Raw genomic sequence first — 27,737 nt, 5'->3', positions numbered from 1 at the left:
CTCAGTGAAAAAGCTCGGTCAGTCAGTCAACCTGGTGTGAACTCGTCTGACTTCACCTTTTACTGCACAGTGGACACACGTACTCATAATAACCTGCACTTACAGAGTTTATGCTAAGACAAGTGTGCTATCTTGGAGTAAACTGCGTTTGATTGCTGAAAAGATACGAAGTGCTAAGTCTCCTTGGCGATAGTGTCAAGTGTGCCATATTGTAAATCTCCATAGCAACAGCGACAGTAACACACCTGTCGAGCATATCAATGACCACAGCAACTGTTACATACTCATACTGACTATGGTGAGAGATACGCTAGCGCACACAGAGTGCTAACACGTGTATGTGTGTGTATATATTATATATATATATATATATATATATATATATATATATATATATATATATATATATATATATATATATATATATATAAATAATTCCACTACTATACCCTTTATTCTTGCAGCACAGAGAGGAGCAGCAATGTCTGAATTTCTTTGGAAGTGCATCCCCACTCCCTTTCACAGCAAACATTTCTTTCATTTAATATTCACTTTCGAAGCGCTATACTTCTGGCTTCTTTAATACTTGTCGTATAGATGCCAATATCAGAATGCATGTTTGAGAATGACACTGCTTCTCCCCTGCTGTGTGTATTTAGTTTGAGTAAACATGCATAGAGGAGTGAAACCCCAGGTGAAGAGCTAAATCTGCCTGCAAACCACATGACGCATTAGATTCACTGCTACAGGCTCTAATAAACACGCATTAACCACAATTTAGTCAAAGAAAGTTAACATACGACTCTCCTCAACCCCTACACGCATTAATTGGAAAATAGGCTTGACAAGGCCTTCATCCCACATGGAGACAAGTCTCTACTTTGTTGCTACAGATCAAAAACTAATTCTACAGCCCAAGCTCCCACTCAACTGAAAACTCAGATTCCCACCAAACTCTGTGTGATTATTGCCCCTTCCGTAACCATCTTGCCCTTACCGCAAATCCAACCCCCCCCCCCAACCTGGTGGAATTTTCTTGTTTGGCCACTTCAGGTGTCTGAGCTCTGTCACAGATGAGAGATGATCACCACAGCTGGAGTCTACAGACTGATGGAACATCACATCTGTCTCCCCATCTGCACTCCCCTGGATGTGGTCTTCTGAGCCTTCTCCTGTTAGTGCAAGTTTGCCCCCGCTGACAAACTCCATTAGCATTTAGCTACGATCCTAGCACTTACTCTTTGTGTAAATAGTACTGGAATTACCTCTCTAGCTATAGCGATATCTACAGGAACTCCTCACTAGTATATTCACATTATATACATTATGATGAAGCTTACTAGAAAGTGAGAATTCAACTGAAGAGTACCCAAATCTGTTATGTCCCAGCAATACTAAACCTACACGCAGAGTTATATGTGTGAACAGATTAATACATTAGAGAGGCTTGATTTAAATGCATCAGAGCACAAAGATCTCCACAAGGTGGTTAAGATGATCTTAGAAATATATTGCCACAATTATGAATGTAGCATAAAGCTTTTATGACTATTTTAATATACATATGAACTCGTGCCACATCTTAACATGCACTTGGTTTCTTCTCATTATATGCTAAATGTATTATTTACAGAAGGAATGTCTCTCAGGAAGTAGTACAGAGTGGTAGTGAGCTGGGTGAAGATCTCTCATCATCTCTACACTGCAGTGCTTTTCCCTGAATTTATGGTGTGGATTTATGAAGTGGCCAACCCCTCCCTCCCCCAGTGTCTTAGTTATCCCCTTAATATTGTGTGGATAGTAGAGTGAACAACTGATTGGAGACATCATTGAACCTGGAGTGAAACCCCATCCTGTGCTAAAAAGGACAGAGGAAAGACTCTAGTCAAAGAGATCCCTGGGTGCATACAGGTCCACCTCACTGTTAAAGCACTCAATCTCCTTATTGGCCTCCTGCAGATATTCCTCTACAAACTGGTCCATTACTGAATACTCACATGTAAGGAAGCACACAATGCAAACAGTGACAACACAGTACATACATGAAAACAAATAAAGGTTCTCCAGAGAGTAGTGCTTTCACTAAAGGATACAAGGATGGAAGTTCTGCTTCTCTCCAAAGAAACTGACAAACTGATGGCCATTATAGAAGTAACCAGGAGGGAGTGGTTCCAAGTGCCTCTTCATCTATAAACAGATCAATATATTCATGTGAAAAAATAAGCACACCATGGAAATTGTTGGCTTTTCTGACATGTTTGGACAAGCAAACATTTGCTCATCTATGAAACAGTGCCTATTAATAAAGTTGATATACTTGAACAAAACCACAAGGAAAATAATCTTTTTCAATCATTTATTTGATAGAAATATGAACAGATGTGATATTCTTCTGTGGAAAAAGTAAGTACACCCTTGGTGTCAGAAGCAAGAAGTATTGCCCCCTTTAGCAGAAATAACTTCTTGCAGGCATTTTGCATAATTGTCCACCAGGCTTGCTGGAATTTTTTTACCAGTCTTCCATGCAATAATTTTTCAGTTGCAAGATGTTTGAGGGTTTCTTGCAATGTACTGCCCATTTCAAATCCTCCACAACATTTCAATGGGATTCAAATCTGGGCTTTGACTAGGCCATTCCATAACCCCCCATTTCGTCTTTTTGAGCCATTCCTTGGTGGATTTGCTAGTGTGCTTAGAATTAGGGATGCACCGAAATGAAAATTCTTGGCCGAAGCTGAATATAATGAAAAACTTGGCCGAAGCCTGAACATGTTTTTTCCATTTATTTTGCCATTTTTTTTCACCATTGCATAAATTAAATGGTCAAAATGTGCTTTTTACTATTTTGTCTTGCTTTTCAAAGAAAAAATCAATTACAAAAACTACAATTTCAAAATATTTATTTAACACTGAACATTTTTTTTCATTCCAGCAGGCATAGGCTACCAACAAGGCACAATATAACTTTAAATAAATAAATTAGTAAAATAAAATATTTTGATGTGGTCATCTTTGAGCCCCCTTGAATAGCCTATGTTAGTCCTATAACTGACTGCTGAAAGAATGGAACACTCTGTAGCCTACAACTGAAAAGTGCATTAAAAAGTGCATTGACGAGCGCAAAAAATGGTTATAATCGGTTATATACAGCTGATAATATTGGGGATATATACCGCTCGCGTCCCTGCACACCTCGCGGAGTATTATAGTAGATATAGTATAGTTAGATACGTTGTTAATGTTATGTCCCTTGATAGATTTATTTAGTTTAAACTATAGATTAGTTCATTTAGTCCCCACTGGTTTTTCCACTCCCAGTCCATAGTACTAGTTCATGTTTCTTGTTTTGTGTTTTGACCCTGTTTTCTGCGACCGCGACTTTGATTCTTGTTTTGCCCCGTTTATGCCTGTTTGCCGATTGCCCGACCCTTTGCCCGTCTTGACTACGTTTTTTGGATATACGATTTGGATTTGTCTGCCCGCCCTTAAATAAATACGTCTTTACCTGCACCTGCTTCCATACTCTACTCCCTTATGTCTCGCGACGTGGCAGAATACTCCGCGAGGTGTACAGATTGTAGAAGCATGCACTTTGACACCAACAGTTGCAAAACTTACTAGCAGATTCTGTGATGAAATTTGGGGTTCTTGGAGTCTTTGTCCATCAGACGGTCTGCTCTTGGGCTGAATTTGCTGGGACGGCCAGTCCTGGTTAAATTGGCAGTCGTTTCAAATCTGTGTCATTTGTAGATGATTTTCCTTACAGTGGAACGATGAATTTCAAATAATTTGGAGATCTTTTTAAATCCCTCACTCATAGGCATCCACAACCTTTTTTTTCCTGAAGGCCTTATAGAACTCTTAAGATCTTGGCATGATGACACCACAAACCTCAGTAACAAAGGGAACACCAGACACTAGATATGAGAGGGGTATAAATAAGACAGGTTCCAAATGCACTCCGTAAGCAGGTTCTAATCACTGGCACCCAGTCTTCAACACCTGATTCTAATTTTATGGATTTGAAGGCGTGATAAATGTAGGGGTGTACTTACTTTTTCCATGCGACTGATTTGTTTTTGTATTAATTTGAAATGTGACTATTACTACAAAATGTCAATTTAATGTGTCATTTGATAGTGGCATCACCTTTATTAATAGGCAATGTTTCAAAGAGGATCAAATGTTTGCTTGTCTGAATATATATACACAGTATCTCACAAAAGTGAGTACATCCCTCACATTTTAGTAAATATTTGATTATATCTTTTCATGTGACAACACTGAAGAAATGACACTTTGCTACAATGTAAAGTAGTGAGTGTACCGCTTGTGTAACAGTGTAAATTTGCTGTCCCCTCAAAATAACAACACACAGCCATTAATGTCTAAACCGCTGGCAACAAAAGTGAGTACACCCCTAAGTGAAAATGTCCAAATTGGGCCCAATTAGCCATTTTCTCTCCCCGGTGTCATGTGACTTGTTAGTGTTACAAGGTCTCAGGTGTGAATGGGGGAGCAGGTGTGTTAAATTTGGTGTCATCGCTCTCACACTCCCTCATACTGGTCACTGGAAGTTCAACATGGCAACTCATGGCTAAGAACTCTCTGAAGATCTGAAAAAAAGAACTGTTGCTCTACATGAAGATGGCCTAGGCTATAATAAGATTGCCAAGACCCTGACACTGAGCAGTGGCACGGTGGCCAAGACCATACAGCGATTTAACAGGACAGGTTCCACTCAGAACAGGCCTTGCCATGGTCGACCAAAGAAGTTGAGTGCACGTGCTCAGTGTCATATCCAGAGGTTGTCTTTGGGAAATAGACGTTTGAGTACTGCCAGCATTGCTGCAGAGGTTGAAGGGGAGGGGGGTCAGCCTGTCAGTGCTCAGACCATACGCCGCACACTGCAATCAAATTGGTCTGCATGGCTGTCGTCCCAGAAGGAAGCCTCTTCTAAAGACGATGCACAAGAAAGCCCGCAAACAATTTGCTGATGACAAGCAGACTAAGGACATGGATTACTGGAACCATGTCCTGTGGTCTGATGAGACCAAGATAAACTTATTTGGTTCAGATGGTGTCAAGCGTGTGTGGCAGCAACCAGGTGAGGAGTACAAAGACAAGTGTGTCTTGCCTACAGTCAAGCATAGTGGTGGGAGTCTCATGGTCTGGGGCTGCATGAGTGCTGTTGGCACTGGGGAGCTACAGTTCACTGAGGGAACCATGAATGCCAACATGTACTGGTGACATACTGAAGCAGAGCATGATCCCTCCCTTCGGAGACTGGGACGCAGGGCAGTATACCAGCATGATAATGACCCCAAACACACCTCCAAGACGACCACTGCCTTGCTAAAGAAGCTGAGGGTGAAGGTGATGGACTGGCCAAGCATGTCTCCAGACCTAAACCCTATTGAGCATCTGTGGGGCATCCTCAAACGGAAGGTGGAGGAGCACAAGGTCTCTAACATCCACCAGCTCCGTGATGTCGTCATGGAGGAGTGGAACAGGACTCCAGTGGCAACCTGTGAAACTCTGGTGAACTCCATGCCCAAGAGGGTTAAGGCATTGCTGGAAAATAATGGTGGCCACACAAAATATTGACACTTTGGGCCCAATTTGGACATTTTCACTTAGGGGTGTACTCACTTTTGTTGCCAGCGGTTTAGACATTAATGGCTGTGTGTTGAGTTATTTTGAGGGGACAGCAAATTTACACTGTTACACAAGCTGTACACTCACTACTTTACATTGTAGCAAAGTGTCATTTCTTCAGTGTTGTCACATTAAAAGATATAATCAAATATTTAGAAAAATGTGAGGGGTGTACTCACTTTTGTGAGATACTGTATATATATATAATTTTCCTTGGGGTGTACTTTTTTTCCACATAACTGTATATATATTTTTTTAATTATAGCATGTGCCTACTTCATCAACTTTGTGTTATGTGCATTACTCACATGGATATTTCTAATCTCCTGTGCTGTAAGAGTACTCCTGGTCTTCTTTGCTTTCTTTGGTACTTTCTGTAAGACAATATGAGTGTGAGCTGACAAATCCAGACAATTCTGAATCTAAGTGATTGGACACTGACCATTTGTATTATTGTGGATCTGTAAATTTTGGATCATGATGATTATTTTGCTTACAAATATGTATCACCAGCCCAACAAAGCAATGGGCAAGAAGTGCTTAACAGTATGACAGTTCATTATGAATACACCTAATATTTACTGTCTAATATTTTTAACCATTATTCTTTCTGTACAGTTCATTGTTGTCTCTGATATCAGGAAGAGTATGTATAAAAGAGCTGATATATTTTTTATTCTTATATATTGCTGACATTTGGCAATCAAATAAAGGTAGTGGAGCACAAAGCCAAAAGTAACCAAAGGAATACCTGTTTAGCACATTGTCTGAGCCAGTCCTTCAGGCAATTTTGGGTGAGTCCTACACCATGGAACAGCAGGTAACAAGTTTGTGTAATTTGGGGGCTACGGGCTGAGACCTGATCAAGGGCCACGGTCACATTTCCACTGATGGAGTTACAGCTCACCTTCCACAACCTGTCACTGTCTGTTGGCAAGCACACACACTTAAAATCATAAAATTTGCAGGGATTCAAGTCAGTCAATGTGTGTTAATTAGCCAACTAGAAAAGCAAACTTAAACCATGGTGAAAAAGTGGTACAAAAACAACCAAACAGACACAACTACTGCCCATCTATTGCCTATGCAGCAATAGGTTTGTTGGTATTGCATCACACAAAACTTGTCCATGCGTAGACGATCTTGTCCATGGACATCCGCTTTGTGTTGCACTCAGTGCCAAGATCATGGCTACGTAATATCACGTCTGCCACGTGCATCTATTTTGAATCATGTCTATGAAAGCAGAACAGCGAGGTTTATGAGAAAGCCGCCGTGCTATTTAAAAACAACAACAACAACAAAAAACCATCTGTTTGGAACAGTTGTGATTTATCCACTAGCCCCATCCTTGATTACACTAATAAAACAGTTTGGATGAATCTAAAACTGCCCTACATGAGATCAGTATGATGGAAATCTGTTGTGGTTGATAAAATGTCTAGAACCGCATGCTTAGGATTACTCATCTCACTCTTAATACACTTCTCACCAAAACATGAACTAATATATCTAACAGAACTCTACACACAGGCAGAAATTTAAAACAAGGATCAAATAACTGAAAACAACGCATTATAATTCAAATTAAATCTTTACATGTGTTTGTCAAACAATGTACTAAATTAAAAGCAAGACCAAAGACCACCAAAGAATAAAAAAAAAACAACTATTTAATACAAAACACAGATGATTTATGGTGAAAACAGAGCACTGCAGATGGCAGGACCTTATGACATTTTGCCAAGTGAATAAAAATGCACTATGTTACCCAGGGTGCTTTTTATGGTGTGAAAACAAACTATTAAATCAACTTGGACAAAACCATTCCAAACAGCCATTCAAACCTCTGCATTCTACTCACTCTCGCCATGCGACTACACCACAGGAAAAAAAGTACAAGAATGGATAGACCCTTGCAAATAAACAACTGAGAAAAGGAAGTAAAACAGAGATGAGTGGAGCACTACTTTGAGGCAAAAGTCCTACCGTCCAGAAGTAGCCCAGAGGGCCCCTGTCTACCACTTCTCAAAGGCAAGTCACACACATTTATTACAAACACTCACATACACACTCAAAACAGAGAAAGCCACAGCAGGAGACATCCTGGGGTTGAATAACAAGTGAGGAAATGTGCAACACATTGCATTAAGAAGATTATTTATAAGTCGAACAAGATATTTTAGGCAGTAAAGAAACTGTAGTGCACAAACACCCTACCAGAGAAGAGCACTTTTCCACTGATGTGATAGATGTTTCCTGTGAAAGGGCTGCCTCTGAGGGATGACTTTAATCCTGAGATACAGATATGTGTGAGTTTGTTTGTGTGTGTGTGTGTGTGTGTGTGGGAGAGAGAAGAAGACAGAGAGAGAAGGAGAGAGGGAGAGTTACACCACAGAGCAGTGTCAGCTTTCATCACCAGACTTGGTATCTTGGTATCTCAGTGTAGCTAACACACTGCTAACACCTTCAGATTACATCATTTTCGTTGTCTGTTACCAACCTGGATGAAAGAATTGCTTTTTTTCCTTTCACAAACGCAAGCGCACACACACACACACACACACACACTTACACATACCTTTGCAGCAATGCAGAAATAAGGATCTTTCTAGAGGACGACTGAACTGTACACAGTGTTGAGACATCGATACAGATCCACAACCAGACACAAACCTGCCCTCCCACCTACAGCACAACAAAATAAAATACAGGACAGTGTTTATATGCTATATGCATTCACGTGGTAACACACACACACATTAATAAAAGAGGAAAAGGAAGAACGAGGTTCACCAGCCAGGGTAGAGCAGGTATCTAGTTCTGATCATCTGAGAATGATAGAAACTGCTGCCACTCAGAATCAGCCGCATATCCTCCGTTCTGTAATACGAATATTGTAAACGAACAAAAGCACGAATCTCTAGAGCACCTCATACTAATGCTATTTTAATGGCCAAGATATAACACAAAGATTAATGCGTGCGCTTGCTAACCTTGTCACAGCTCCTCTCTCGGCTAGGATAAAGGCTGCGTTGGGATTCGCTGAGCGGATGAGCTGCTGTAGGTATTTCAACAGAGGGTGCTTCTGCTCAGCAGTCAAACCCGTAAACACCACGTTATTCACTACACCTGAATTAGACACACAAAGCAAAACAGACATTATTACACCATACAAACAAGGACATGCATGTATGTGTATACACACACACACACACACACACACACACACAGAGACAAATGCTGAGATAAACAAAAAATATTCACGTGGGCCTCACCGTGACTGCACTGCTCCAGGAGTTTGGGGAAGAGAAGCCTGGGGAAATAAAGCAAGCTAGGCTGAGCTAAAATACACTTCAAAATTGTATGAATTCTTTAAGGACGTGACAGTGGTAAATTATGCTTTAATAACATTGCTTTTGTATTGAGGTACAGCACTGGGAGGGTGGTGGTGGGGGGGGCTTTGTGAAGGATGTGGAGATTTTGTTCTATCGTTGTGTGGTGTGTATGAGGGTCTGACGGCTGTAGTTCTGCAGACAAATTTAACGACAGGAAAAACCTTTGGGAAGGAAGTAAAGACCTGTGTTCCATGAAGGATGTTAGTGGGTTGACACAGGCTGTGACAGCACCCACACACACTCTGCTCTGAACCCGTGGGTCTGGATGACATATGACAGCTTGAACCATATCCAACACGTCTGTGTACCTGTATTTATATACACATAAAAGACCCTAGTAACACACAACATCTTAACAAAACGAGGCCATAGGGTGTGTTTCATATATGCAGTATTTCTGCTAGACTCAAACTCTGTAGTGCTCATCTCCTTACAGTACATTAAACATTGCAGTGAAGCAAAGCGCTTCTTTTGCAAGCCGCTGGTTACTTTGGGGGTTTGCTGCTAAAAAAGAAGCAGGTTTAGCTGCCAGGAATAAAGCGCATGCAGAGTTGTAGGCTAGATCTGTACCCCAGTGAAACAAGCTCGCTATATTTAAGTGTTCAGAAAACTTTATTTGTACTTCTTAAACTCATTTAAATTCCAAATGTACTTACGTCTCACTGAATGTTTGTACACGTTCTTAACCCATGTATTTCTTATCTGCACCGTGCACTTTTATATGCATTTATACAAATGTAGTTACTTCCCGTTTGTTTTCAAGGTCTTTATATGCAAGGCATACTGGGATATAAAAACTGACTTTCAGTCATTCTGCTGCGGTAGTCATGTTTGGCCACTGCCTGGGAATATTAGCTTTTCATTTACATGAAGTTTACAAAAGTTTTTTTTCTGCTGTCTTCATCGGTTTCACACTGCTCTCACTCCCACAGTCCACTGCACAGGATTTTCACCTGTCTCCATACAAAGTGAATGGGAGACAAGAAGAAAAATGCTTCACACTGCTGCAAAGTGAATGCGGTTAGTGAGGACTGTTTGGGCACTTGAATCTGAACCAAAAAAAAAACCCGCCTGAGACCAATACCAAGAAATGGTTTTAGGCCACTCATAAGCAAAACCTAGTGGGATTTGATTGTTGTAATAACACAATTTAACCCTGGTTTCAGACAATTGCAGAATGTGAAGCAAAGATTCCACATATTCGGAGTTTAACGTGCTGCCTAAACTGATACTGTATGCAAAATGCAAAGAGCCAGAGGACAGACCTGAAGTTCCTACAGACATATAATTTATTCTGAAAAAACATTGATGCCTTCAATTATTTGTGAAAAAATCTTCCAATAGTGAATGCAGCCACAGCCAACGAACCTTCCCAACCGCAACACATTTATTTGCTTAACTGAATATCAATTATTTAGCACAGTCTGGATTTCCATTATTTCTATGAGTGCTCGCAAACCAAAAATATCAATTACACTCTGATTTGGGCTAGGTAAAAGACTAAGTAAGAAAGCACTCAAACAATTATGGGTTGAATTGTGAGTGTATGTCTGTGAGCCAATGTCTTACCCTGGTGTCAGTAGCAGCACTCTTGGGGCGTTTAAATATGCATCAGTTGTTTTGGCCATTAGGCTACTCAGGAACCGTTGGAGATGTGGCACACACAGATCTTTTGAGTCCAAGTCAGGGCGGTACACCTCCCACCTATCAACCAAACACTCGATATAAAAATGTGGACATAGTCGACCAATATATACTGATGGTTTTACAGTGGTGCTTGAAAGTTTGTGAAGTTAGAAGTTTCAATATTTCTGCATAAATATGACCTAAAACATCATCAGATTTTCACAAAGTAGACAAAGGGTAATCCAATTAACCAAATGACAAAAACATTATACTTGGTCATTTATTTATTGAGGAAAATAAATAAATGATTCAGTATTACACATCTGTGAGTGGCAAAAATATGTGAACCTTTGCTTTTATCTGGTGTGACCCCTTTGTGCAGCAATAACTGTAACTAAAGGTTTCCGGTAACAGTTGATCAGTCCTGCACATCGGCTTGGAGGAATTTTAACCCGTTCCTCAGCACAGAACAGCTTCAACTCTGGGATGTTGGTGGGTTTCCTCAAATGAACTGCTTGCTTCAGGTCCTTCCACAACATTTCTGTTGGATTAAGGTCAGGACGTTGACTTTGCCATTCCAAAACATTAATTTTATTCTTCTTTAACCATTCTTTGGTAGAACAATTTGTGTGCTCAGGGTCGCCGTCTTGCTGCATGAGACACTTTCTCTTGAGACTCAGTTCATGGACAGATGTCCTGATATTTTCCTTCAGAATTCGCTGATATAATTCAGAATTCATTGTTCCATCAATGATGGCAAGTCGTCCTAGCCCAGATGCAGCAAAACAGGCCCAAACCATGATACTGCCACCACCATGTTTCACAAATGGGAGAAGGATCTTATGCTGGAATGCAGTGTTTTTCTTACTCTAAAAGTAACGCTTCTCATTTAAGCCACAAATTCTATTTTGGTCTCATCCATCCACAAAACATTTTTCCAACAGCCTTCTGGCTTGTCCATGTGATCTTTAGCAAACTGCAGAGGGGCAGTAATGTTCTTTTTGGAGAGCAGTTTTCCAAATTTCCTCCATTTGTACACAATCTGTCTGACTGTGGGTTAGTGGAGTTTAACCTCTTTACAGATGGTTTTACAAACTTTTCCAGCCTGATGAGCATCAATAACTCTTTTTCTGAGGTCCTCAGACATCTTCTTCATTATGCCATAATACACTTCCACAAACATGTGTTGTGAAGATCAGATTCTGATAGATCCCTGTTCTTTAAATAAAACAGGGTGCTCACTCACACCTGATTGTCATCCCATTGATTGAAATCACCTGACTCTAATTGCACCTTCAAATTAACTGCTAATCCTAGAGGTTCCCATACTTTTGCTAATCACACTTATGTAATATTGGATCATTTATCATCAAAGTATAATATTTTTGTCTCGTTTGTTTAATCGGGTTCTCTTTGTCTACTTTTAAGACTTGTGTGAAAATCTGATGATGTTTTAGGTCATATTTACGCAGATATACAGAAAATTTTAAATGCTTCACAAACTTTCAAGCACCACTGCATATACAGTAAGCTTTTGAGCTTACCTGCCACATTCTTGATTCATATCCACCAAAAAATCACACAAGCTTTCTTTAAAGCTGCCTGGTAAGCCTGTAATGATCGAAACGACCACCTAAAGGCGCACACACACATCCACAGTTATCTTTAACAACACAATGCTAGCAAATGCACTTATTAAACTTAGAGGTAAACTGTGCCATAATAAGCTTTTCTGTTTTCAAGGTGGGTAGTATTCAACTGAACTGACTAACTCTATTGTCGCTCATAGTAAAAACTATCTGACAGAAAGCAAAATATATTTAGCAATCATATAATTTGAGCTGCACTGCCTTGTTAAATACTCAATTTATTAATAATTTTTTTATATAAGTGCTGAATTTAATTGACTGACCTTTTGCTCTGACTCAGGAGCAGCTGATTTGGGCAGTGTGTTTGGGAAAAGCACTCCTAGGTGTTCACTGTACACAGACTCCTCGCAGATGCTACTACTGATAGCAAAGTGCTTCATAAACCTGATGATGATAATATACCACTGAAATCAAACAAATCCATCAGGGAAGCACTATAAGCTGTAACTGATCACTGAGTGAATGTGCTGCTACCTGTCCATATCCGGCAGGTCTGGATAAGCAGTCTTCAGGGTTGCTCTGGTATTTAATGCATATGAACCATGTGCCTCATGAAGCTTCAGCAATCTGGAGTACCTGTCAGGGTCAGCAGGATTAGACACATACAGAAAAAGGTGTTAAACTTGAGGTTTAAAAAAATGTAACTGCAAAGTTACATAACGCTGTAAAACACAACTAATACTATTCTAAGATCATGAACTCACATGCTCATCTGGTTCAGACTCAGTTGGTCTTGGGCAACATGCTGCACATGGAGCTTAGAATCAGGCTCATTCCAAACCTGCAGGACCTGAGAAACAAATACAACTGATCCATAAACAAAATAAATGTGCTGAAATGGTTAAGCTAATGTTGCTGCACAACGGGATGATGATACCTGTGAGTAAAAGTCTTTGTAACCCTTGGTTTTGGGCATCAGAGAGATGGCCAGACAACAGTCAGCACTGTGTAGAGGAAAAGGAAGGTGCGGAAGCAGAGAGGACTCATACTCAATAAACAGCATGGTAACAGCAGAGAAAGAGTCCTGCAAAACATCAATATTTACGCAGCATTTTCAGTTACATACTGGACCTCAGGTGAAACATGATGCTCATCTGACAATGTCCAACGTAAGTAGTGTTACACCGGTGTTTGCCATGTTCTCTACATCATTGAACAAGGTGTTTAAATAAATAATGAAGCAAAATTTTACATAAAACATATGGGAAGCAGCCATAAGGAGGTTAGAATGCAGTTCTTCAGAAATCCATGGATGCGTCTGAAATCGCATACTATGACAGTACCTACTGCATTCGATTCAGTACCTGCTTGGCCGTTGATACAGTACGTACTTATCAGTATAAGTGGTAAGCATGTATACAATCGGGACGTACAAAGCCCCAGTCCCGCTGCATTATGGGATAGCGCAGTATCCATAGTGTCCAGTGGTTCCACGCTGCAGAATCTCAGCAGAAGCAATATGGCATCTGGGTACAGGTATTTCTCGCCTACTGTTTTATGAATACTGAGAATTCGGACATACTATTCTTTTGGCGTACTACTTTTCGCCTAGTGTGTAGTAGAGTAGAAGGGATATTCGGTTGCAGACCAGGGATTGACCCCAAGCTCTTTATTTAATCTCCCAACCAATTAAGTTGCAAGTCTGTGGATAAACGAAAACAACTAAGATGGAGGTAGAGTGCTAGCAGATGATAGTGTGGGGACAGGAATCTGAGATGCTGTATATTAAGGCTGCTTGTTTTTTTCTGAACAAAAACACCTAATATAAAACACAGCCTTAGCTGGTTAGTAAACAAGTAGGTAACATTTTGGTTCATGTTTAAAGTAGATACTGACCCCATCATAAACTTTGATGTTTCTGATATGATTCTTGGAAAGAGTGATGATGCCATAAGACGGATGAACAATCAATAAGCCCTCTGAGAAAAACACCAGCTTCCCTAGAACACAAAATTCCAAACAAACATTAATGGGTTTTAAAATAATAAAAAAAACAACTCACTAAACAAACACCCAACATATGTGACACAATGTAGCTCATACCTTCTTCAGGTGTAGAAAGCAAACTGTTAGAGAACACCTGTGCTGAGTGTTTGGTTGTTAGAGGAACCCCTAAAAATGTCCCATTCTCCTCCTGTTCTCACACACACATACAGTGGGAATCAGAGGACGTAAATTAAGCATACCAATTGTTATAACACTGTATTGAAATAAGCACTGAAATATAGTTCACCTTCAACAAATGCAGAGCTTGCTCAGAAAATTTCACATCAGTGTCATCCACCTACAGTCAACACAAAAGTGACACAATACAATCCTTCAATCAATTCAACTAACAAATTCATTCATGGAAAGGGCTTTACTGTGAAACTAGTGCACTTCAAATACAAAAGTATGTCTTTATTATAAAAAAATTCAATTAATAGAATCCATCTATAGAGAGAGTGAAACACTGTACCATCCAGGAGATATAGCGAGGGACTGAAGAGGTAAGTAAAGTGAAAAAGCTGTTTGATGCAAGCGCTCCATCTGCAGGACAAGACACACATTATATTTTAATGTCTCATTAGATAAACAGCCAGCAAGATTTTAAACTAACCTCCTTTTAAGACTAACCAAAAACATTCCCACTTTTTGCTTTGTATGAGCTTTGTGCTTGAGTATATGAACATTACTACTGTGTAATGAATGGGGTTCTCATGAACTTAATGGTTGTCAAATGGTTGTCATTTTAGGCAATCGGTTACATTACACATAGTCTAATATCAAAACGGGCCACACACACACAAAAAAACACAAAACAGTTATTAGACCAATAACACATTAACTCATCTGAAATGTGGTAATTTATCAGCATTTATCTGAAAGGTACATTCTGTACACACAAACTCTATCAGCTACATGTATCAACTCCAAACCAAATGAACATAAATAAAAAATTAAAATAAATAAATAAAAATTGGATGGAAACATGGAAATTGTATTTTTGAAAATAACTTGAAACAGTACCTATTAATAAAGGTGATACACGATATCAAATGACACATAAAATTGACATTTTGAAGTAATTTTAAAAATTAAAATTAACAAAAAAATTAAACAGATCAGACACGTGGAAAAAATAAGTACACCCCTACATTTATCACACCTTCGAATCCATAAAATTAGAATCGGGTGTTCAAGACCAGTGATTAGAACCTGCTTAGGGAGTGCAGGTGGAACCGGTCTTATTTACACCCCTCTCATATCTAGTGTCTGGTGTTCCCTTTGTTACTGAGGTGTGTGGTGTCATCATGCCAAGATCTAAAGAGTTCTGTAAGGCCTTCAGAAAAAAAGATTGTGGATGCCTACGAGTCTGGCAAGGGATTTAAAAAGATCTCCAAATTATTTGAAATACATTATTCCACTGTAAGGATCATCTACAATGGCACAGATTTCAAACGACTGCCAATTTATCCAGGACTGACCAGGATTGACCTGCATGGGAGGCGTGCCAGGAAAAAACCTTTGCAAGACTACAGTTTGCCAATGAGCATATAGGCCAAGACGAGGCCTTTTGGAATAATGTGCTCTGGACAGACGAATCAAAGATAGAGTTGTTTGGCCACAGTAACAGCAGACATGTTTGGCGCAGACCAAAGACAGCTTTTCAGGAGAAGCACCTCATACCACCTGTGAAGCACAGTGCTGGAAATGTTATGGTTTGCTGCCTCAGGGACTGGACAGCTTGCATTCATTGATTCGACTATGAATTCTGCATCATATCAAAGAGTGCTTGAAGATAATGTGAGGTTATCTGTCCAAAAGTTGAAGTTGAACTGAAAGTGGACCTTTCAACAGGGTAAAGATCCTAAGCACACTAGCAAATCCACCAAGGAATGGCTCAAAAAGAAGGAAGAGGGGTATGGAATGGCCTAGTCAAAGCCCGGATTTGAATCCCATTTAAATGTTTTGATGGAATTTGAAACGGGCAGTACATGAAAGAAAACCCTCAAACATCTTGCAACTGAAAGAATATTGCATGGAAGAGTGGTCAAAAATTCCAGCAAGCCTGATGGACAATTATGCAAAATGCCTGCAAGAATTTATTTCTGCTAAAGGGAGCAATGCTAGCTTCTGAGGCCAAGGGTGTACTTACTTTTTCCATAGAAGAATACCACATCTACTGATATTTCTATTGAATAAATTATTGAAGAAGTAAATTTTCCTTGTGGTTTTGTTCAAATATATCAACTTCATTAACAGACACTGTGTCATAGATGATCAAATGTTTGCTTGTCCACATATGTCAAAAAAGCCAACAATTTCCATGGTGTAATTATTTTTTTCACACGAGTGTATATTTTGGGGGTGGCAGGGCGACGTCCCCGCCACGGCTCCGCCACCAGGAGACATTCCAGGGTTACAAGAATGAAACGTTGGCGGTACAAAGCGGACAACCCAGCAGCTGATCTGTGCCATATGGAGGCAGCGGCACTGAGCATGCATTAACGGTGCAAATGAGGCTTGCTACAACCTTAGTCACTGGGGAGGACTGTAAAGTTTTGGTTGCGTTAGGCATGTTGGCAAGGCTGAAGGAAGAATGGTAACCCAATGGGCACCAGATGAGGTGCGACAGGCAGTAATGCCATAGCACTACAACGTCTACATGTGTAATTAATATAATTGAAGTCGGGCAGGAAATCAATATAGTGTGTAGTTAAAAATAAAATAATATAAGCTGTGATTGCATAGGTATTCATTCGCATTGGTATGAAGCCCCTAATTTATTTATTGTGAAATGAGACATGGTTACAGCATCAAATGTTTTAGCTTGCTAATGAAAAATTACTTATCAATAGCAGAGTGGCTGTTTATGGGTGAGTTAATTGCTCCATTTTGTCCACTAGAAGCCCCCCACCCAAATCTTTCAAATGGTCCATAAGATGGCAGAAACTCTACATTCATTTGGTGGACCAGATTAAAACCTTTACAAGAATGAGCTGTACTACTGATATTCCTAATTTAACTGGAAGATTACATAACACATTACTTCCACCAAGACAAACATGCTCAGCAAGTTGCTAGTATTATGCCTTTCTGGTCTGCTATTAATGTTCTCAAGTAACTATAGTTTGCTGTTTGTTTTTGCACCTTGTAGCATCTAGAATATTTATGTGTCATGTTATCACATAGATTTATGTAAATCTACCTATGCACCAAGGTGCTTCTCAAAAATCTGTACTAAGTTTAGTAACATGGTATACAGTGCCCTCCACTAATATTGGTACCCTTGATAAATATGAGCAAAGGAGGTTACAAAAAAATTCACAAAAATACTCTGCGCTCACGGATATCAAACAATTGCAAACAACGCAGGTTTATCAAAAAATAAATTTTTTAATATATGTGTGCCACAATTATTGGCACCCCTATGAACTCATATGAGAAAAATATATTTGAAGTATATTCCCGTTGATATTTGACATTTTTTAGAACACCTGGGTGACTAGGAACAGGAAGTTGTTCAACCATGACTTCCTGTTTCACAGGGGTATAAATATGAGGTACAGTAACACATAGGCCAAATTCCCTTACTCATTCATAACAATGGGATCTTTTGTTAAAGAATTTCACAAAAATTCTCTGCTCTCATGAATATCAAACAATTGCAAACAAAATACAGGTTTATATAAAAGAATCTTTGTTAAATATAGCTGTGCAACAATTATTGGCACCCTTTTAGTCAATACTTTGTGCTGCCTCCCTTTGCCAAGATAACAGTTCTCCTATAATGCCTGATGAGGTTGGAGATTACATGGCAAGGGATCCGAGACCATTCCTCCATACAGAATCTCTCCAGATCCTTCAAATATCAAGGTCCATGCTGGTGGACTCTCCTCTTCAGTTCACCCAACAGGTTTTCTATGGGTTTCAAGTCAGGGGACTGGGATGGCCATGACCTTGATTTTGAGTGAACAATTTTTGTGTTTATTTTGATGTATGTTTTGGATCATTGTCCTGCTGGAAGATCCAACCACGGCCCATTTTAAGCTTGGAAAAAAACCCACTTCCACCATCAGGGCAATAATTAAGAAGTTCCAATCAACTGGAAATGTTATGAATCAACCTGGAAGAGAACGTGTGTCTATATCGTCTCAATGCACTGTGAATTTTTGAACAAAAGATCAAAAGGTTAAATAATAAAACATTTTCACAGCCTTCTATGCTCATATTTAAGGGTGCCAATATTAGTGTAGGGCACTGTATATGGAGGCCACAGATGATGGCTACATGAACAATACCATAATAAATTCAATATTTGTTTGTATAAGTAGTGGTTACAGAATATATAAATACCTGCAATTCTGGCAAGTGACGTTATAAATAATAATGTTTGACAGTATCAGCACCATCATGCAACGTTTTGGTTCAGGGCAGTTAAGTCCACTGCATTTGTAATTTAGAATGCTTTTGAAGGCTTGTTTTAGCAAAGGTTCTAGACAAAACATCTAAATCATTGGCATAAACTTACTAGTCACAAAGCAGTTAACAAACAGAAATCTCACCCCTCTGCTGAATGTAGATGCTAGACTCCAGGAAAGACTCAGAGAAAACAACAGATCCCAGGTCCCCTCCACCCCACTGGAGATCTGGAATATCATACACTACCATGGAGGCCTGAGCATAGTCAGAGAACACTGCGTTATTCAATATGCTATGTCAGGAAGGAACAGTCAGCGCAGAATGTTTGAGTCAGGCTGTTAGGCATTTGACAAACAACTTACAGTTTTGACCAGAAAGCGACTGTGCTCATCAGTGAGAGGTATAACTCTAGGAGGAGAAGGACAGAATGTATAATGTGATCAGGCTGTGGAAAGAAACCATATATTTGAGCATTATCAATGCGTATGTGAAACCCACCTGCCCGCATTGTTCACAGCTTCGATGCTGAATACTGCTTTAGACCTGGATTGCCAAAGAAAGCATCAGTCAGTGCACTGTCATTAACAGAAGCTGCTACAGGATTAAACACCAAAAGCAACTACCCACATCAAAACATGTGATTAGTCACATGTACACTATATGACTAAAAGTATGTGGACACCTGACCATCACACTCATATGTTGTTTTTCCACAAAGTTGGAAGCACACAGTTGTAAAGGACGTCATTGTATGCTATAGCATTACAATTTCCCTTCACCAGAACTAAGGGATCCAGCATGACAATGCTCCTGTGCACAAAGTGAGATCCATAAACACATGGCTTGTGTACAGTGTATGCAAGAGTAAGACAGAATGAGAGACCTGAGAGCACTCCTGTACTGAAGCATCCCAAAGGTTTCCAAAGCCAGATGAAATGTTTGCTCTGCTACATCCTTTGCCTAATAAATGAACAATGCTGAGTCAGAAGTGCTTAATGCACATGAACACCTCAACTTTGATTTATAGCAGAAATAACTTTAATGAGCAAATTCAACTGACGACAAATCAAAGCTGCTGTAATTAACAAAATAACTGTTCTGTCAACATAAACGCCAAAAAAAAAAAGTTTCCCAGTGCAGTGTAAACATCTTGTTTATACGTATTCAGATTTTAACGCCACGAATCAGTCAGTGTACATGATGCTCGATAAAATTACAACTCTACCTTGCTTGTACTGGAGTTGATGGAGAAGCATTTGATTCCTGCCAGCACTGACTGAACAACAGCTGTGTAGATCTGTGTAAGCAGCCTGCAAAAGACCAAATCCGGTTTTCACTCCACTGGAGGCAATGTAACTTATAATCAAAGATAAACACTGTCTGAGCACTTACATGACTTCTGACGACTTCTGCGTGGTGCTATTTTCATTCCCTTCACAAGCAACACAAAAATGTAGACAATATAATGGAACACGTCACTCAGAACAGTACCACTGTAAGAAGCTTTATTGATGACAGAAACTTACCCAGGTATGGGACATGGGTACTGCCAAAGAAATATGTTCTTGCACAGGTCAGTGGACCTTTAGGAGCTACACACTGAAGCAGCTGAAAACAGAAAGACAGAAAATGGTTTTTCTTTGGCACGCTCCCACATAGTGTTGGTTATTAGCATTATCTCTGCATGTGTGGTGTTCTCTTACCATGTGTTTTGCAGCACTTCCACAAGGCCCAGTGTTACGGACCTGATGGCCCTCAGAGGGGAAGGTGAAGCAATAGTTTTCCAGGTCATCTTTGGACGAGTGACTCCCAAACAGCACATATGGCTGTCGGCTTTTGCTTATAAATGCACAAAGGAAAACATTATATAAAACAAATATATATACATAAAACATATATAAGGCCTAGACAAATAAGCATATTATCAAATACCTTTTATCTGTGATATTACTTGAAATGAGACCATAGGAGTAATATGTTCTGAATGGCTTCATTAAAGAAAGAAAAGACAAAAAGTGAGAATGCTAACATGAGAACACATTTAAAATACAAAAAGACAAACAAGACAAAGGCCATGGTTCCAAACTGAAACAATTAAAATATATTCCCTCTAGCATTTGATCTTTCACTTTGACACACATTTAGACACTTTTGCTCGGTCTATACTGTATTGGTATAGACCGAGTACAGATATGACTGGGATGTTTAAGCATCAAACAACAGACCTAGTCTTTTAATTAGCATTCCCATCACATCTTAGAAAATTCTCTGGGAATTACATTCAGTCATGATCACATCTTTAAAAAAAATAATAATAATAACAATAATAAAAAAGATAGAAATCTGAGTTTGTACCTCTGCCGTCTGAGCCTCTGACATCTCCTGCATGCTCAGCGGGCTCTCTGTGTTCACGCTGGTAAACAAGCAGCTCCACTGCTTCTCAAACAACAGCAAATCCTGCAAAAGAACACTGCATTCACATCACCTCTGTGTGTTTGTGTTGTGTTTCCGTTATGTAATTAGGTAATGATATGTTTGTACCTCATTGAGCAGATAGTCCAAAGACACCGGGTCTAGTCTTCCATAAATCTCCCAAAGATTCTCACTCATATCAGTCAGCTAGAAATATATTACACAAAGGTCACATAGGTACACACTGTTTGATGTCTGTACAGATAACAGTCATGGCTCTGCAGCAATGCGCTACCTTGTATTTCATGGTGAAAAAACCACCAGCTCCTATTCCTTCCAGAGCGAATGCTTGAATAATAGGCCACTTCTCTAACATGAACATATCAAACTTCTGCACATGACCTACAGACAACATTTAAACCTTGATCAGCAGCAGCATTAGTATACCGATTGCTTTCCACGTGTAAATTTAATGCACAAGTGTCTTACTTTGAGAGCTGTAGGGTATTCCAATGCAACTGCAGTCTTCGACCATAGAAACAAAACTGGAGATTTTAAACTCTTCTGCGGCTTCCTCGTCCTCGTACTGAGAGACGGAGACAGAAAAGAATGACAGAAATAAACCCTTTATAAATGTTAGCTCAAGCCAATCTCATGAAACAAATACATTTATATAACAGACATGAAACAAAAAAGGTCACAGATGTAAAAACCCACATTCATTAACCTATTTAATTCTCATAGCATATGAAGTGGTAACTTGTGTCGCTATCGTAACCTAGGTCTGAAAGTGCTTACTTGTTAACTCAATCACTGTTTCCTGGATTCAGATCACTACACTGAATGAACACTGAATGGAGAGGCAAACATTAAACAGGGCAAGGCATGCAGAGCCTTATACGGTGTCTCAGTAACATAGCAGCTGACATGCCATTGCACAAACAAAAGCCTTATACTTAGCAACGGAAATGCAACTTGGAGAGCGTACATTATCTGCGCAGATAAGAATGGCACTCCAAGTGTACGATAAAAGGATTAAGGATTCCTTATATAGAATTTATAATACAGTCAGTCTTTGTTGTGCCTTATGTTTGTAATGAGTAGTGCAGCTGATCACCTCTGCCTCAGTCATGCAGTGCAGGTGCAGATTCCTCCAGTGGGAAATGTAAGGAAGCAAGTAGCTATAATTCACAGGGTTACAATACAGGTGCACACTCTCTGCCTTTATGAGTAGGATCACGTCTGGAAACAAGCACACACAGATTTACAGTATAATAGCAGGATATAAACCCCCAGCACAGCAGTTTGAAGTATTTAGTGTAACTTCCGTTGGAGGGTCACAAATACATATGTTTCTATACATTAAATATATTCTCTATTGACAGAACATCTTATGAACTTGAGTGCACTGGAGAAGCTGTCATGCATACTCAAGCTAAAAAAAAAAAAAGCATGCAAGCAAACTCTGTGTTGCATCATTCGTTTTCTTGTTTACGTTCTGAAGTCTTTTGGAAAAGAAACCAAAAACTTGGCGATGACAGCTTTGAAGTTCACGACAAAAGGCACAAGCAAAGAACGTTCGCATTTCTTAAGCTAACAGTGGAGTTTGATGAAGCATGTAGGATCATACCATCCAGCACCTCCTCAGGAAAGTCCTCACAGAGCTGCTTCTGGTTGTGCTGATACAGACCAAAGAAAAGGTAGCTGGCCAACTCACTACAGCCCTCGTTATAACGGCTGTCGATACCTGATAAAGCCACAGGAGCACATAACGACACAGAAAGAAAAAAATGTGAAATAAGATCAGGGCTACACTCACTGTCCACTTTATTCATGCAGTTATCCATTCAGCCAATCCTGTGGCAGCAGTGCAATGCAAAAAAATTAATCCTGCAGATACAGGTCAAGGGCTTCAGTTAACGTTCACATCAAATTAACTTTCAAATCAACCATCAGAATGGGGAAAAATCTGATCTTTGCAGCTGCCACATGATTGGCTAATTGGATAACTGCATAAATGAGCAGGTATACAGGTGTTCCTATTAAAGTGGACGGTGAGTGTATACAGAACATATGATTTGCTTATTTTACCTGCTAAAATGATTTCTGCCCTAATAAAAGTACATCACTCTGACACGTACTAGCAGGATATCGAAACAATGTCATTTTGTCTATGGAAATAATTTACTAATAAGAGAATTTAGTTGAGATCACTTTGTGATGTACAGTACATAATCTAATCATATGTACTTCATATACTGTAAGGACAGAATGGTAAAACCAAGAACCAGTGCTAATGTCTGCATTAATTCTGGATGAAAGACAGAAGTGTATATTTGCTACAGTTGCTACTCTGCAGGTTTGGGTAACTTGCAGAACAGAGTGTAAATGCAGAAGGACCTTATTGTGAGTACACTCCACATTGTCACAACAGAGAGCTGTGGATTAGGCACAGGGTATCAAGAGGCATTTTATAAACTTTCTTGTTAATATGTATACAAGTAACATGGAGCATTTGATCTGATGAACTCACCCAGCGTGCAGAGGATGCCATCTGGAACGGTTTCGCCATCAGCCTTCAGGAGAGCCTGAACTTGCCGCAAGCGTGAACAGCTGTGAACACAGCACACCTGTACAGATCTACCTTTTTCCCTTAACAATATACACAATAAGGTCACAAATTCGTATCATTTCAGATGGCTTCATTTGTTTTTAAAAACTTAGCAAGGTTAAAGTTCGGGGCAAGGATAGCAGTTATGACTTTTGTTACTTAACTTAATTTGTAAGAAAATTCTAATAAAATCCAACCAATCGCACACTTGTACATAATTTTAGTGATCAGGTACCTATGCAGCATTACATAATCAGTTATAAAATCAAGCGACCAATAACAGGGAAGAGACTTATGTGCATTTATATTTAGTTAGCTATATCCTGCTTGATGTGACATTTGCATGTTGTATATATCCTGAACAGAATTATTTTTTTAATTATTATTCACTGATTTAAAACAAATTAATTAGAACCCCTTCCCTTTGAGCCAGCAGGAAGGTGTGAGCATTTTGTTTTAACATACGGTAGACAAACTGTAGTACTACATCGGTAACATTAACTAAAAGCTCAAGTGAAATCAGATCACCTGAATTGTGACCTTAACTGCCTACCACCTGTAAACTGTTAGTGTCTTAAGGACTGTTCCACAGGTGCATGTGCAGTAATTGTTCATGGTTCATTGAACAAGCATGAAAAACATCGTTTAAACCCTTTCCAATAAACATCTGTAAAGCTTATTTGAATTTTACATAATTATCTTTAAAATACAGTCTCCTGAAAAAGGGACGTTTCTTTTTTTGCTAATTATATTATGTAGCTTCTGAAGGGCAGTACTGAGAAAAAAAAGAACAACTAACAATTTACACCGATCGCCCTATTCAAAAGTTTACACCCCCCTGGCTCTTAATGTATTGTGTTGTCTTCGTGAGCATCAGGGAATGTTTGCACCTTTTGGACTAGTTGTGTACGAGTCTATCAGTTGTCCTCAGTGTGAAAAGATGGATCTCAACATGATATAGACCAAGCTGGAAAGGAGTCAAAAATGCAGAAGATGCTGGAAAAGCAAATAATGTGCAGAACCTCGAGAATTTCCCTGTAGGGTTGTCAAAAGTACCGGTACTTCGATACCAAGTCGGTACTAAAAAGAGAAAAAGTTGATGGTACCAGATGTTCATAAGTACCGCGTCAACCCTAGTACTGACGTGCTGTGCCTGACAGGTGGTCAGTTGGGAACTTTTCATGGGTGCACTGTGCAACAAGTAGACATTGGAGCCAAAGCAGCAGCAGCTCCCCCCGGTCACCATGGCTGCGTCCAAAACCGCTTACTTACCTACTATATAGTAGGTGAAATACATCTATTTCTCTCGGACACTCTTTCTCCACTTTCGGTGCTGTTACTACTAAGTGTGTAAAAGCCACGCCCCTAATATTTATGAGCAGATAGATTAACCATGCTTTCAGGAGGAGTGGCTGCTTACCCGCAGTATTTATTCGAGCAGGTGAGTATAAATGATGGTAGTGGTTGCATTATGGATTTTGTAGCATAGTTTAATTCCAGTGTATTTTGGCAAGAAAACATCCTCATTTTTGCTTACTTAATGGTTAGCATACACGTGTTTAACGCTAATACGGTCAGGAGTTTAAAGCATTTAATGCTTTAACTTTTATTGGGGTAAAATAAATGGGAGGACATGATCTAGCAGTGTGGCTAGCACTGTTTATGTCTTTAATACCAGTCAGTCAGAAAAACATTTCTACACTTGTCTGGATAACTCTAATAGCTTTAATAATGATATACTTGAGGTACAGAATGGCATTTTAAAAAATATGTTTTATATTGATATTTAACTTTATTAATAAAATAGTGTGTTGTTCAATTAGCATGTTTTTGTGTTTTGCTTCGGTACCGAAATAGGTACAGAGTACTGTGACATCCCTATTTCCTGGAAGAACAGTGGGCAGTTTAACTTCTCAGGACAAACAAGGGACTCATGAACAACCATCACAGAACATAAAAACAGTCGTTGATCATCCAGGTAACAACACACAGTATTAATAATGAAGCGCATATAAAATTTGAACTGGTTAATTTGTGTAAATTCAGTCATTATTGTGTCTTGTGGACTATATGTAAATATCTGTTATGTAAAATAGCTTATTCAGGACAGCACTAAAGAAAAAAAAACAAAATGCAATTTTATTATTAACATTCTGCAAAGCATATGGAAACTTATGACCTCAAATGTACATTATTTTTATTTTAAATAAACAATAAACAGCAGCCGTAAATAAAAAAATGGCCATGGCATGGTAACCAATCACTGACAATGATTTCTCTTGCACTGTTATAGGTTCAACTGGACTAAAGTTTAATGTGCAGTGGATGAACTATTAATAAAAGAGTAATCTAATAACCTTATAAAACATTCAGATGTGTTAACCAGTTACACAAGTTGTTTAGACAGGATGTCTGACCCATTAAAGCGAATATAAAAATATATAGTATGCAGTCTACATTATACCGGGGCCATAAAAATCAAGTGTTTTGGCCATTTTCTTTGGTAAATCAGCTATTAGTCATGACTAGCCAACATTTTGCAAGAACAAATGCTCACACTAATTGATCTTGCTTTTGTTTAATCCTTTGGAATTTTCTGTGGCTTTGGCGAATCTTAGTTTGACGTGAACTGCCTTCTGGAGCAGAGCCCTGCTGGCTAACGGTCTGAAGAACACAAACAACCTTACATTTTCGGTTTAGCTAAAGGTTAAGACAACGGGCGGTTTGCTTTCACGCATTTACAAATGATTTATTTTTTTAAATTTTTTTTGCAAGTATTACTGCCCACAACCGGGTGCTTGACTGAGTACTAACCAACCACTCGTGTACAAACAGTGACTAGCTAACAGGCGTTAGCAACTACATCAGCACTACAACCGTTATCTCTTTTCCAACGTCCTTCAAGTAAAAAAAGATATCCAATTGGATATAAAGTGACATTTATAATTACCTCACGGGCGGACCGACCAAACTAGACTTTCCATTCGTCTTATTTATGCCGGACATATTCGCAAAGTCAGGATTGATATTGAAATTGCCGTTATTATTAAAAAATTTTCAGCTCGCGCACATCTCCATAATCAACAGCCTCAGCTGGAGAACAGCAATACTGGCGAACGAACATAGCAACCGACTGTACCATTTCTGTGAGGAGGGTAGGCTGGTTGCCACCTATCAAAATAAACATTTTCTTCACATAATAGATATGACCTTTCTTTAGGCAAGTGTGTTAGATACTAGTTTAATGTGTAAATCCATATATAATTTGAATTATAAAGTATTCGACGATCAAAACCTACGAAATTTGGCTGCGCGTATTTCCCCTTCCCTGAAGTTAGAGTCAGACATTCCTCCTTACAATGGCTAATGCAATCCTAGAGCAATGCCTCGGAACTCAAACTGTAAATGTAACGTGAGCTCAGGACGATTTTCTTACAACTTCGTTGCTTCGAAGCGGTTAATTAATACATAGGCTGGTTAATACATGCCAGTAGTGTTCATTACTGTCTGATACATTTACAATTTGAAAGGAATAACTAGTTTAAGTGGTCACGTTCACGTTGAAATCAGATTCCAAAGCTCAGATTTTTTTCATTTCTGCCACCGATTTAAGATTTATATTAGCTGAAAATGTAGGAAAAAAAAAAGTTTGGGCAGTCTTAAGAAAACAAAACAAAAAAACACCTGAAACAGCAACGTAAAAGCATCTGTGGTTTGTAAAAACACCTACTGAAATTTTGAATAAAGCACATAAACCATATCAGACAAGAACAGGAAGTTCCTAAAAGAGCACTTGAACTTCCCCTAACGCACACGCACATAAACTTTCCTGATGACCGACTTGCTCGGACAAAGCGAGGTTAAAGTCAGGCCTAAAGGTTTCCTATGTACAGCCAGGTCCATAAGTATTTGGACAGTGGCACAATTTTCAAAGTTTTGACTCTGTTACCACTACACTGGAAGGAAGCAATCAAGATG

General features: G+C 39.2%; 1 protein-coding gene across 2 annotated transcripts; it reads right to left on the bottom strand.

The window, feature by feature from the left end:
* Positions 1–440: 440 nt before the first annotated feature.
* On the bottom strand, positions 441–27,737 carry dnaaf9 (dynein axonemal assembly factor 9). Of its 2 annotated transcripts, XM_053620951.1 has the most exons (37): positions 26,710–27,737; positions 23,682–23,761; positions 22,779–22,895; positions 22,266–22,390; positions 21,638–21,734; positions 21,444–21,550; positions 21,278–21,355; positions 21,092–21,193; positions 20,669–20,724; positions 20,440–20,575; positions 20,263–20,344; positions 20,129–20,168; positions 19,962–20,046; positions 19,620–19,696; positions 19,235–19,279; positions 19,099–19,144; positions 18,880–18,991; positions 14,790–14,860; positions 14,565–14,615; positions 14,375–14,465; positions 14,168–14,271; positions 13,209–13,355; positions 13,036–13,121; positions 12,806–12,907; positions 12,595–12,715; positions 12,227–12,315; positions 10,626–10,760; positions 9,239–9,364; positions 8,937–8,974; positions 8,655–8,790; positions 8,455–8,541; positions 8,240–8,346; positions 7,879–7,953; positions 6,410–6,585; positions 5,967–6,032; positions 2,094–2,187; positions 441–1,985 (listed from the first exon to the last, which is right to left on the bottom strand). In XM_053620951.1, the coding sequence occupies exons 1-37, from the start codon at positions 26,763–26,765 to the stop codon at positions 1,882–1,884; spliced, it is 3,447 nt and encodes a 1,148-aa protein (XP_053476926.1). In that variant the 5' UTR covers positions 26,766–27,737; the 3' UTR covers positions 441–1,881. The 2 variants fall into 2 exon arrangements, with proteins under 2 accessions (XP_053476926.1, XP_053476927.1); XM_053620952.1 differs by lacking the exon at positions 22,266–22,390.

Source organism: Ictalurus furcatus, chromosome 3 (assembly GCF_023375685.1).
Source record: "Ictalurus furcatus strain D&B chromosome 3, Billie_1.0, whole genome shotgun sequence".
In the NCBI taxonomy this organism is placed as follows: Eukaryota; Metazoa; Chordata; class Actinopteri; order Siluriformes; family Ictaluridae; genus Ictalurus; species Ictalurus furcatus.
The sequence above is the reverse complement of the archived record's forward strand: the minus strand, read 5'-3'. Positions and strand labels throughout refer to the sequence as shown.

What these genes read in the sequence shown, in the direction of transcription:
- dnaaf9 (XM_053620951.1), bottom strand. Translation starts at nt 26,765, where the DNA reads ATGTCCGGCATAAATAAGACGAATGGAAAGTCTAGTTTGGTCGGTCCG. An exon ending in CATCTACATTCAGCAGAGGG is followed by an intron (nt 14,861 to 18,879) that starts GTGAGATTTCTG and finishes CTTGTCCTGCAG; the next exon opens with ATGGAGCGCTTGCATCAAAC. An exon ending in AAGCTCTGCATTTGTTGAAG is followed by an intron (nt 14,466 to 14,564) that starts GTGAACTATATT and finishes GTGTGAGAACAG; the next exon opens with GAGGAGAATGGGACATTTTT.